This window comes from Strix aluco, chromosome 3, assembly GCF_031877795.1.
Source record: "Strix aluco isolate bStrAlu1 chromosome 3, bStrAlu1.hap1, whole genome shotgun sequence".
Classification (NCBI taxonomy): Eukaryota; Metazoa; Chordata; class Aves; order Strigiformes; family Strigidae; genus Strix; species Strix aluco.
The window spans coordinates 42,837,156-42,849,853 of record NC_133933.1 but is presented as its reverse complement, the minus strand read 5'-3'; the positions used below and the strand labels follow the sequence as shown (position 1 = coordinate 42,849,853).

At 37.4% G+C, this 12,698-nt stretch overlaps 1 protein-coding gene across 5 annotated transcripts in view; it reads left to right on the top strand.

Annotated features, from left to right (window-relative positions):
- SPAST (spastin) overlaps window positions 1–12,698 on the top strand; it is a 40,349-nt gene that overhangs the window by 21,524 nt on the left and 6,127 nt on the right. For all 5 annotated transcript variants that reach the window (XM_074818307.1, XM_074818305.1, XM_074818304.1 and 2 more), the window contains 9 exons: window positions 1,885–1,959; window positions 3,212–3,283; window positions 3,812–3,887; window positions 4,396–4,487; window positions 6,256–6,335; window positions 7,162–7,204; window positions 7,883–7,962; window positions 9,756–9,826; window positions 11,698–11,738. In XM_074818307.1, coding sequence (XP_074674408.1) covers window positions 1,885–1,959; window positions 3,212–3,283; window positions 3,812–3,887; window positions 4,396–4,487; window positions 6,256–6,335; window positions 7,162–7,204; window positions 7,883–7,962; window positions 9,756–9,826; window positions 11,698–11,738 — 630 coding nt within the window. The remainder of the gene's footprint in view (window positions 1–1,884; window positions 1,960–3,211; window positions 3,284–3,811; window positions 3,888–4,395; window positions 4,488–6,255; window positions 6,336–7,161; window positions 7,205–7,882; window positions 7,963–9,755; window positions 9,827–11,697; window positions 11,739–12,698) is intronic.

Sequence of the window (12,698 nt, the reverse complement as noted above, 5' to 3'; positions counted from 1 at the left end):
GTTTCTGGTTTCGAAGCGTCATGGGGAAGAAACCCTAAACCTGGCATAGCATCATAGGAATACTAGCCCTGAGGAAAACAAAGCTTTAGCATAAATATGCATGCTCTGGTATTCTTATGCCGAAGGAAAATGTCATTGTACTGTCTGTTATTACAGTGCTTTAGTATGTCAAGCTTTTGTTGTTCAGTAACACTAATACAGTGAGCTGGGTAGGAAGGACTTTGAGATGTGAGGCTTGAAATAGTTATGACTCTTCTGATAACAGTTGACATTTTCAATAAGGTCTTCGTATTACTGTAGCTAGCAATGGGTCTGACCTTGGTATAGGTTGAGATACAAGGACAAAATCCTCTGAATTTTTAAATGTTCCTTGGAAGAAAATAGGTTGTTTTTTTCTTTCCTTGTAAATCAACATGGTAGATGTGGCAACTATAGGTGAATATTTAGTAAATTAAATACTACTTCAGTTTTAATGTTAATGAGTTTTGAACTCAAATTCATATTTAGACAATGGTATTTTTGTAGGAGAGCAAGAGTTGAGTTGAATAAATAAAAAACACTGGCTGTAACCATTTCAGCAATACAATGCTAATAAAATAGTAGCAATTAGTTCAGACCATGTTCAGTATGATTAGTCTGTTAATAAAAACTTTAAAAGTTTAGTGGGTCTCAGTGATAAGTGGCAGTTGCAGCTGAACTGTGTAGGTGGTGATCAAGGTGAGGGAGAGTTGTAGATTTGGTCTGGACTATCTGAAAATGGTGTAACACCCTAAGAATGATTCCAAATGAAAGGAGTCAGGCAGGAGATGCACATGCTGGTGTGCAGCGTGAAAAGCAGAAACACTTGAGAAATGTAGTTATTCAGGTTAAAATGCTCCGATACCTTTATAGTGTAGCTGGTATGTATTAGTGAATAGGATCATGCTGGATAACTGGTTTTAGTGATCAAAGTCAAGCACAAACAAAATGCTGTGAATGATAAAATAATAGAGAAAATGCATGTTGGTCCATCATCTTCCAAACACTACACTGGTAATGGAGCCATTTGTTATGGTGGATATTGTGGAAAGCAGTGCCTGCTAACAGTGGCACTTGGACATGGTGTGTGCATATGGGACTCCCTGCTATTCCTTTTGGTTATTGTTGGAATTACTGGAAGCTGGAATGGAGGGCTGAATGTGAGACCAAGAAAGGAACTGCAGAACTCTTGAGGAAAGTGGTAAAGACAAAGTGCTGGGGAAAACAAGCTACAGGAATAACTGAAAGGGATGTACTCTATGAGAATTTGTAGATTTGCTTGCTGTGATGCCACATATGATGGGTGCAATTTTATAGTGCAGGAAAGATGAATCCAATGCAAATTGAGAGGGAGGAGATTATTATCAGCAGTATTTAGAGAGAGTAGGTGGTTGTTAAGTAGTATTTTAAATAGTTTCGGTGAAGGCTTGTCTTCTCAAGTTTCATGTAATTAAGAAAAAAGAAAGATGAGGGAGTTCTTCCACATGGATTTAGTAGGAACATTGCTTTAACTCCCTTACTACACACCTGCATTCCCCCCTTCTTAAAATGAATTTATGCTTTAAAATTGTTAGTCTGGTTAGTTAACACTGGCTGGTGACACTGGAAAGTGTTACTGCCTGTTGTACTGCTTTCACAGGGTGTCTGTGCACAGAACAGTTGTAATGTAATTCAACTGTTATGTGGAAAACAATACGCATTAGGTCAAGTTACTAATAGAATGTAGTTCTGTAAAAACCTGTACTGTTGTAGCACTGCTACTGCTAGGCAGTGAGCCATTCCTCAATCTTAAGCCATTTTCTTATGAAGGTAAGTCAACATTTTCTTTAAGTCTCTGAAGGCAATTTACGATGATGTACTTTCCAGTTATTTACAGGACTTAGAGCTCCTGCACGTGGATTATTGCTGTTTGGCCCACCAGGAAATGGGAAGACAATGTTGGTAAGAAAATTACTTCACACATGAGTCGGTGGACTTAAAATGTAACCATGAGGGGTGGCTTTCAGTTTGGGTGTTGTAGTAATAAACTGTGCATTCTTCCTGGATATGTGTTATGGTGTAAATTTAATACAGAAATGCAATGTTGTTCCTAACTGTGGATTTCATGGGGGAGGTAATTCCTAAACAGTTCTCTATTTAATTCTCTTCAATATCACAAGTAATATTTTAAAACAAATTAGCAAGTCCAAGATTCATTTTCAGAGAGAGTAAAAGTAACGTCGTTAATTAGGTACAGCAGTGATTATCACAAATGGTTTGCTCTCCACTAAAATATACTAGAAGTATGTTTTGGAAATGGGGATGGAGCACAGTAGCAAGGAAGGGGGATGTCTGACTTCCACACTGCTATGTAAGGAGCATAAGTGCTGTGGAACTGTCTGGCTGCTGCATGTTTTCTCAGCCTGATGTACTGGATTCAGGGGACTGGAGGGAAATGGCTGTGCATCAGCCAGGGAGCGTCGCATGTCCTGCTGCAGCTGAGCCAGGCGCATGGTCCTGCATCACATGGCGTGGCTGCAGCTGCACACTCCCCTCGCTGATACTGAAGCTGGATCAGCTCTGAAGCGCAGAAGTGTGAATACTGAGCAGCTCACTTTGCCTCATCTGGTTTGTTTTACATACTGGAACATAATTGCTAATCACTAAAATTAAAATGCATAACCAGGGAATCGTAATTTCTTGAGTATAGTGAAACTGTTAAAGAGGAGAGTACGCTCTGTGAGTGTTCTGGTTGAACTGCTTCTTTTTCCCAGCCTTCCCCTGAAAACAGGTTTTGTATAGATAGGGAAAGGATAAAGGAAAAAAAAACCAACATAATAATTAAAATTATTTGATCCAACTGCTACTCTAAATCACCACCCTAAATTAGTTTAAATTGTTTCAGATACTCAGGATACATTGAAAGGGTCTAGAGACTTGTATTATTCAGTAAGCAAGTTGTAGTTGGTTGTGGTGATGATGTGATCAGAGATGTCAAAGGGAATCTGGAAATTTTTCTAGTGGTTCAACCACTTATCCGTTCCTATTTGTAAGTGGCCTGTGCAGAAGTTTTCTGTAGGATCTTCAATGTGTTCCCTTTGAATGAATAGGGGTTTTCAAATCATCAATCAGGATATGAGTGCTAGCTACAGAAGCAGAGAGGTATCTTCAGTGTGGTGTTTTTAAAAGTACTGGGTTTTTTCCCCTCTCCTAGGCCAAAGCAGTTGCTGCGGAATCAAATGCTACTTTCTTTAATATAAGTGCAGCAAGCCTAACTTCAAAATACGTAAGTAGCAACTGTAAATTACATTGATCTGAAAACACACATGCTGTAATTGGGTCTTAAGACAACCAAAGACTTCTGATGAGTCCTTGGTGAACTGCTAGCTTACAGTGAACATAAAGCTTTAAAAAGTGACTTGTGAAGTAAAAAGTTTTGTTTTGTGCTTGTAGTAACTCAGTGTCAAAGGCTTTTGCAATTCAGGATGACCCCAGCTGTCATACAGATGAATGGTTGTAGGCTTTTTCTTCTTTCAAAAGTAAATGAAATGGGTCCCATCTCCCTTTCGCTGTGATAATTTAGGCACAGAATTCTCTTGACAACCCAATTGTAATCATCAGTGAAGTTGTAACGTTTCTTTTAAGACATAAACAGTACTGTTGTATGTAACACTGAACTAGTGGTAATCTGAATGTGTATGAAGGGACTGAGTGTGGCTAGTTATTAGCAGGATTTTCTGTAGATCCTTAGGTTAGCTCTTCTGTAATAAACACTTTCTAAACTCCCTCCCAAAACAGTTTATTGTTGTTTTAGGTGGGTGAAGGAGAGAAACTGGTACGTGCTCTATTTGCAGTAGCCAGAGAACTTCAGCCTTCTATAATTTTTATTGGTAAGACCTTAAATGTTGTTGGCTTTTGTATATTTTCTTAAAATAGTTTGACTTATTAAATTGAGATCATCGGGTAAACTTCTTTGGGTAATTCTGCAGTGTAGAGCAAGTGTCTCAGATATGACCTGCTGCCTAATCAGTACCGTACAGAGCATGTTAGATTACTGTTACATTATTTAATTGGTGTTAATAGTGGGAAGAAATGCCCTCAAAACCACAAATGCTGTACTACCTTTACAGAGTAAGTCCATTTATGTACTAAACTTCAAACATGAAAATAGGTTTTGCTTGTCCTGAGTTGCAGTTTATTATCAGCAGGGTTTTTTCTTCTATCTGTGCTTGGTGTTACCTATTCAAAGGACAACACGTTATACTGAGATCTGTCTGTCTCCTAGGGATTAAAGATCGGATCTCTCTTGTTGGAGCCCTATATTAGCAAAAGAACTTCAACAAATATGAAGGCTTTAATGTTGTATGCTTAATTAAGATGTATTTCTTTGTTTTTTAGATGAAGTTGATAGCCTTTTGTGTGAAAGACGAGAAGGTGAACATGATGCTAGTAGGCGTCTAAAAACAGAATTTTTAATAGAATTTGATGGTGTAAGTATTTAGTCTTGGATATTGTTTGATTTAGCTGAATTGGCTAATGTAGTGGGTGTCAGTACAAGCTACAGATCAAGCACAAATAGGATTTGGCTTCTGTGGTTTACCTCTGTCCCCTCCCCCCTCCCTTGGTTGTCAAACAGCTTTTTTTTATTGCTGTTAATTTTTCACCTGCTTACTGTAATATTCTCTAAAATTCAGTCTGGGGTGAAAGGTATTAATCTGAAGATGAGCTGAAGTAATGGGTTGAAAAACTATGGACAGAGAAGAAAGGGTAACAAATGGCAACAATAAAGGAGCTGTGAGAACAAATGTTCTTAACAGGGCAAGAGGGACACTTAAGGGTTAGGTAGAGTTGAGCCCTTGTTTGCAATTGCATGTTTTGGTGAAGGACATCTCTTCACTGTGGCAAAGTAAAATGATTAAATAGCTTTTAAGTAGTATCTTTTTGTTTTTTAAGGGATATGTGTCACAAAAGTATGCACTGTGAGAGGGGTAAGGTGAGACTTGAGGGATAAGGATTTCAAACAGATCATGGGTATACACAGCTCTGACATGGAAGGATTAATTTCTGTGTTAGTATGGTTTTTACTGAGCTGTAGATTTTTTTCTTGACATCACAGCCTAGAGATGACAGGATACAGTAAGAATATATTTAATAGCATGTATGTAATAGCCAGGAAAAGGAATGGGGTTTCATAGTTGGAGGGGGAACAAATGAGTATCAGAATATTTTTCTGCCACACAGCACTGTGTTTTGTATTGAACAATCTCACTTTATATTCCACTAGAACAGTGGAATTTTGCTACAGTTGTGAAGCAATAGTAATGAGGTACAGGAGGAGAAGTTATATAGACAAGAAGGCCAGGAAAAACTTCTCCAAAATGGGATGAATCAGGACAAGTAATGCAATGTGAGAGTGATACGCAGAAATTAGTATACACACAGTTTTCTCTTAAAATGAAAAGGGGAAAATAAAACATAATTAGTAAGTTAGAAAACTTTGGATCAAGGTGTAACTAGATCATACAACATTTCTGTGGAACATTTTGGACTCAGTAAGACAGCAATGAACTTAAGTCTATAAAGGATTGGATGCTAGGTGAATAATAATACGTTTCAGATACCTAGATGTTTTCTCTGAAGTCTAGAAGCTGTAAGTCTCCATGTTCTTGAGTGTAAAATCAAGTCTTGCAATAGAGTGAATTGGGGGGAAAATTACTGTGTCTGTGTACATAGCTTACCATTTTGACTACTAGCTTCTTGTGAGACACATTAGATGAATCTCTGATCTGATTTAGTGGTTCTGGCTGTACCGTAGTCTAAAATTTTGATTCTGCCTTTCTCTGTAGGCTTCAAAACAATGTTTGGTGTTAAAACACACAACAGCAGAAAGTCTCTAGGTTTTTAAGCATAATTATCTCTGGATGACTAAACTTCTGAGTGCTTTTTGTTGTCTCATTTTTTTCCAGCATTGTAACATGCAATTCCACAGCAACATTTGTGCTCTTGCAAGACTCTTTTCAGGCGATATAACTTGGGCAGTGTCCTGTGTTTTACATTTCTTCTTTTGCATTTTACTTTTTCCTAGTTTGACTTTACATTTGTCTAAAGAATGTTTTAAAGCTAACTGCATGGGAAAAAAAAAAGCTTATACAGTAAGATCCCATCAGTGTGTTGAATGCACAGCAAGTCTCTAACTGGTTTTGTTGGGTTACTATGTGATGCGACCTGAAAGCTGCCTTGCCTTTCTGCATCATATAGGTGCAGTCTTCTGGAGAGGACAGAATACTTGTGATGGGAGCAACAAACAGGCCACAGGAGCTTGATGATGCTGTTCTCAGGTATCAAAATGTCTCTTTCTTTGTTTGCATACAATAATACGATGTTCATTATGAAAAGCAGGTTTTGCTAATTAGTGTCTTGGTTGTTTTAAGTTTTGGAATAAGTAGCAAAAGCTGTTTAGCAAGGTGAACCTCTCAGAGGTGCATGTCTCTTCTCTTTTGGGATACATCTGCACGAGCATGATTGCCTTGGAATTATCTAAAACAGCAGTACCCATTGAAACCAAATCAGCATTGTATAACACTCTTGCATCTTATATATTGCTTTTTTTATATTTGGATCTTAATGGCAGGATGAAGGAAGAAATTTGACCAGTGAAATGCAGTATTTCTTCTCTGTGAATATTGGTCTTCTGATGTCCCATGAAATTCCAGACCTTGCTGTAGATTTGCCTTAGGACTTCTTTGCTACAAGTTCTCATACTTTCTTCTCTTTTCATTCTTGATTGAGGAAAATAGCCATGTCAGCACTGTCTGAACAAATAAAACAGATTTTTAATGATTCCAAAGACTTTTTGTGTACAATGAAGAGATGCTTCATTTTGTTGCTCGTAGACAGTGGTATTTCTACCTTTAGAGTGTTTTCTCTCTGGGAGAAGTCTCATGACTTCAAGTAAGAGTAAGGTGACACCAGTGGCTCATGCATATTGTTTGTTTGGTGGTGGTTGTTCTTGGTTTTTTGTTTTTAACCTTTAGTTCTACTTCCTAGAATTTGATCGTGTAAGTGAAGTTTTGACATTTGGTTTGATAAATGTTAGATCTGTATGTGCTAAAAACTTATAAAGGGGTGTGGGTGTATATGTATATATGTTTGGTTTTTTTCTAGACGATTCACCAAACGGGTATATGTGTCTTTACCAAATGAGGAAGTAAGTATTGTTTTCCATGCATCATCTTCATTTTAAGATCAATTTTATTAAAAAAAGAGTATAAAATACATTTTATAGGCTATTCTTTACTTGCCCTAGTGGGTGATTATAATTCTGTGAAGTAACTTCTGGCCCAGCTTGGCCATATACACTGTGCTTTAATTCTGGCGAGTATCTTAAGTTTTTGCATTTTTTTTTTTTACAAGTGGTAGTAGCTACTCAGTATTTCTTGGCTAGTGAGGTGCTGCTTATATACTGGCAGGCATGGGCAAGTCTAAAGTAGGACTTGCAGGAGCACGTTTGGCTGGAGAAGAGTGTTTATTACAAAGATGAAAGTAGTTTTCTTAAAGTAATGTTTTTCAGCTCAACAGTAGATTAGGGTTTTTGATGAGGATTCTAATATATTATTCTTGAAGCAGTTTGACCCTTGATCTCATAACCCTATACTAGCTCCTATGAAGAAAATTAACTCTACCCCAGCCAAAACCAGCACCTTACCCTGTCTCTTTCTCTGAAGAGATGATAGTATATAGTCTAATCACAAAAGCGTTACAGGCAAGTTTAAACTAGCAAGGCACAAAAGCTAACCTGACAAACATGTAGTTTTGTTGTTGCAACAGAATTTTAAGTGTACTGTGAAAATCAGTTTTACATATGATAAATGTATCTTCTTTTCAGACAAGACTGGTTTTGCTAAAAAATCTTCTAAGCAAGCAAGGAAGTCCATTGACCCAAAAAGAGTTGGCACAACTGGCTAGGTAAGTATTTTGTAACTATACTAAATAAATATATTCATCTACTGCATTCATTCAGATTGTTTTATACATTCCAAATGTAACTAATATAAATCATCAGACAGTGACAACGCTTGCTGAGAATGAATTGCATGCATCTTGGGAAGATGGTCTCCTGTCAGGCTGTATGAAAGTGTTTTTCTGTATGCTTATATATAATGTGCTTGGTTTTTTCCCTACACCACCTGGTTGGGTTTCTGATGTTGAAACATGCACATTAGTGCTTTTCTTTCTGAGGCAGAGCGAGGGGGTTGTTTCTTTCCACCCATCCCCCAGGCAGTCCAGCTCTCCTCTCTGAGGCAAAAAGACAGTACCAGTTTTGCACTTGGCATGCATTTCCAATCAAAACCAACTCTTCTTTGCTTGTCCATTGCTAAGTTTGTTGCTACCAACACAGCAGAGCAAGCACTGGATAATTTTATATTCTTTTCAATTTCATATTTGATTGGGAAAATGTGGGTTAAATGACCTTCCTGTTATGAAGTTGGTTTATGTTTTTCATCATCAAGGTTGACACAGTACTGCTGTTTGTCACCCACAGAAATCAAATGTAATGGGTGTGGGAAGTTAGACTAAAAAGTAGGTAAAGCACCTAGGGCAGGAAGGAGTGAAAACTGAGTGTGAGATATCAAAAATATTCAAGTGAATGTGCTTTGGTCTCTGTTTCTGTTTGTGATAGTACACAGGAGGTGAGTACACTCTTAGATGCAGCCTTTTTCAGCCCTGTAGTGTTGGTAATATTATAGAAATCTGATGTATAATCCAACTGGTAAATTCTCTCTCTACTTTAAGGATCTCAGGCCAGATTTAGGCTGCAGTAATAGCTAACTGGAGGGAAAAGATAGCGTCTTGGATTCTAAGTGCAAATTTATGAACCAGATTACAAATGCAGCTTAAGTGCACTTTGGTTATAAATGGTTTAGTCAAAATATAAAAGTTGAGGTTCCTGCCTGCTTCATCTCCCATCTTTGTTTTGAAAGAGATAGGTGTTTAACCTCCTTCATGATTTTGTGTTCTTTGCTCCTCAGCAAGTTTTTATATAAACTATAACAGAATTAATTATCTCTAGAAGACTGAGCTATGAAGTTCTTGTTACAGCCAGCCACTGCTCTACAAGCTGTGTGGATTTTTTGTTTGTTTTAAATTTTGTGTTTCTTTTCACTTATGTTGACAATATGTATTGGTGGCTTCCTGGTTCAGTGGAGGCCCTTAATCTGCAAAGTATTTCGTTGGTTAACTTGGAAATTAAGTCTAATTCTGGAAAAACTCCCAAAAAGATTGGTTTGATTGGTTTGTTTCCCCCCCCCCCCCCCCCCTTGTGGTTCTGAGGATTTGGATGACACTTGAGTTTTTGGGTTTATATTCATCTATGACAAATGATGACAAACTGTAGTGGTACGGCATTCTTCTAAGAGAAATAGTGAACATGTTTGAGATTGGTTTTCATCTACAAATCCTAGTTGGTTGCTATCTTTTTGCTTTTCCTAGCATGTTATTTGGGACTTGACTATGTGCACTTAAAATTCTGGAAAAGACTTAAATATAGATCTGGAAAAGACTTAAATATAGATCTGGAAAAGACTTAAATATAGATCATGTTAAATGCACTTCTGATATATTAAACTTGCAAAACAACATCAAAATAGTACTTCTGATTAAGTAACATTTTAATAATCTGCAATTAAAATGAAATGGTTTGAAGTAGGTTTGTTTTTTTTCTCCCTTTCTCCTTTCCCCCACTTTTTCCTTTGACAAAGAATGACAGATGGATACTCTGGAAGTGATTTAACTGCATTAGCAAAGGATGCAGCGCTGGGCCCTATTCGAGGTAAGCTGCATAGCTTTATATTTAGATTTTGAAAAAATTCAGTGCCCTTGATATTAGAGATATTATATTTTCCTACATCTTTATAAATCTTAAACATCTGAAATTAAGCTTTTTAGATTGGATTTTGGTCTGTTCCTCATCACAGCGTCTTTGTAAGATTTACCTTACACAAAACCCTTCAGTAGCTCACCATGTGAAACACAATTTTTGTGCCTTGAGAGGAAAGCAGGGTGAAGTGTTTTTCACAGATTTGTAGAATTTTAAACTAGAATATCTTTCCTATGCTGGTGTCAGTTCTGTTGCATCTAAATTACTGAATAGCAGTGTCTGACTGCATTACGTGTCTTATAAAGTGGGCAGATCTCCTTCCAGGCTAAAGGAAGGAAATACTGAAACAGAGCAATTTTGTGGTTTTGGGTTTTTTTTTTAATGTTTAAATGGCATCACTTTTTTTATTTTAAAATCTTTTTAATGTTGAATTGTGATCCAGATGACAATTCTGACTCGAGTTTTACCTACATTTTTTCTTTCTCTGACATTTCCAACTTTGAAAAAAATACGATTTTAATGCAAAGTGAATACTTTTTTTTTTTTTTAAAAAAACAACAAAAAAAAAGCCAACCAACCCCCACCCCCCCTTTGGTCCATTTTGCTACCTAGTTACTATGTGTCCAGTAGCCACATCTGAAGGGGGATGATTCTGTTGAGTGGAGATCAGCAGTGGGAGTTTGTGAAGAAAAGATTGTGAAGATTTGATGTTAGTTTTCTGTTTGCCAATATATTGTTCTACCTGTCAGAAACATAGTAAAGGCAGCCAGAGGGAAAGTGTTCTGTAATATCAGCCTATTATGTGTAAATAAAAGTTGTTGCAACTTTGTTAAATGATTTATGGGGAAGAGAGTCTTGTGCGTGTTTTGTGGGTGTATTTGTTTTATTTTTTTTTTTTAATTGAGTCAGAAATCCTATAGCATGCAGTTGTGCCACTGCACTATCTCTTTGAAAGCAGCTGCTGGAAAGTAATGGGTTTTTACCCACTTAGCTTCAGCTGTTGAGATTGTAAGGCACATCTTCCAAAATCCTGCATAATAACTGTAAAACAGAATTGCATTAGATAACTCTCACAAGAGACATGTCTCCTAAGACTTCCAATATCTTTATTTAGAGTGGTTGAATTAATAATGTATGCGTTTAGGTATGCAGGCTTTACTTTGCTGACAAATCACTTCACATGCAAGTCCATTTTGAGAAGAGACCAGGAAATGTTGTGCAACTAATTTCTTCTACCTGCCCCTGGCTTTCTATAAAACAATTTATTTTTTAAAATGTTTTTTAATGTCAGTCTTGCCAATCCTGCCTCTCAGAGCAAGAAGTTATTACAAGTAAAAAAATGTAAAATAGTGAAGGATTACAGGAATGATTAAATCCTAATAGTACTGCAAGGGCAAGAAGAACTCTTATGTGCCCAGCCTGATTTTATTTCTATATTCCTGGCTGACGGTACCTTTGTTTCCTGAAAATTATGCATGTTTGAGGGGTAGGGAGGTAGGTACCAGGAAAATAATGGGGGAAGGCAGCTCAGTTATGCCTGTGTGCTGTTTCCCATACTTTAGGAAGAAGGAAGTAGTTCTGCTACCACTTTGTACTGTATCTGCAGTGATTGAATGTGGGAGCAGCCTGGCTGAGGAGCTGATAAATGGGGAAGGAGGAGGTAAAAACACCATGTACCTTTCTGTACAGGAGATTATGTTGAGGCAGAGAGGTATAATTTTTAGCTGTGGGTTTTTTTCAGAATGAAAGTGCTTTTAACATGCTTTAGTTGTCAGAAACAAAGTTTTCTTGTGAAACTCGCTGATCTTCCTTTATTTTTACAGAATTAAAACCAGAACAGGTGAAGAACATGTCTGCCAGTGAGGTATGCTGTTCTAGCAGTTGTATTTTCCCCTTTGAATAGAATGTGTGCTCACCAGAAACTTTTAAGGTCCCTTTATTTACACATAGTATCGTACAAAATACCTAGCATAATTTTTGGGTGTTACTACCCTTTATGATTATTTCTTCACTGAAGAAAATTCTTTACAAGTCGTGATTGAGAGGAAAATCTATCCTCAGATGTCTGAGGTTCTTTGTGTAGTTTTTTGGTTAAGAGGCTTAAGGGCACCTCTTTTTCCGATAGTAAGTCTCTGCTGTTCTTAGTTTCATCTGACTGTCCTATTTTTTCCATCCGACTGCAACTTGATCTGTCAGATGATGTCAGAGGCCTGGCTTTTATTTTCTTGCAGTGTTAGTCCCCCAAAACATTCTCAGAAATACTGTGTCAAATGATTTATTTCATTGACACCCCACCCCCCCCACCACCACCCCCCCATCTTTACATCATAATATGATAAGCTGAAAAGATTTGTTGTAGAACGATGAGAACATCTGTGATAATTTGTTGTGAATGCAAGTTTACCCCCAGTAGTTTATAAACACCGGTCCCAGAGAAACATGGGGAATCTTCTCTGGTTTTAATGTTAATATTCCTTTAATAATGAGACTGCTTGTTCCAACACTCTGGTTATCTCCCATCATGTCTGGATATCTCTGTATGGGAAATGTCTGTTTATAAGCATGTCCTCAGCAAACCACTGAAAGGCATGTGTTGAATCAAAGAGGTTAGATAATTGGGATTACTTGGCTGACAGCATACTATGATCTGAATACAGCTGTGGTAAGGGGGGGAATTTTCAGTGCTTTACTCTCCTGGTATGCAGAGGGATACCATAGACATGGTTAAAAAATCCCATGCCTTACTCTTTCCTCAGTTCTGTGCCCTCATAGGCACCAGCTTGCACCACCTAGTGAAATAGGAAGTTATAACACAGTCTCATGG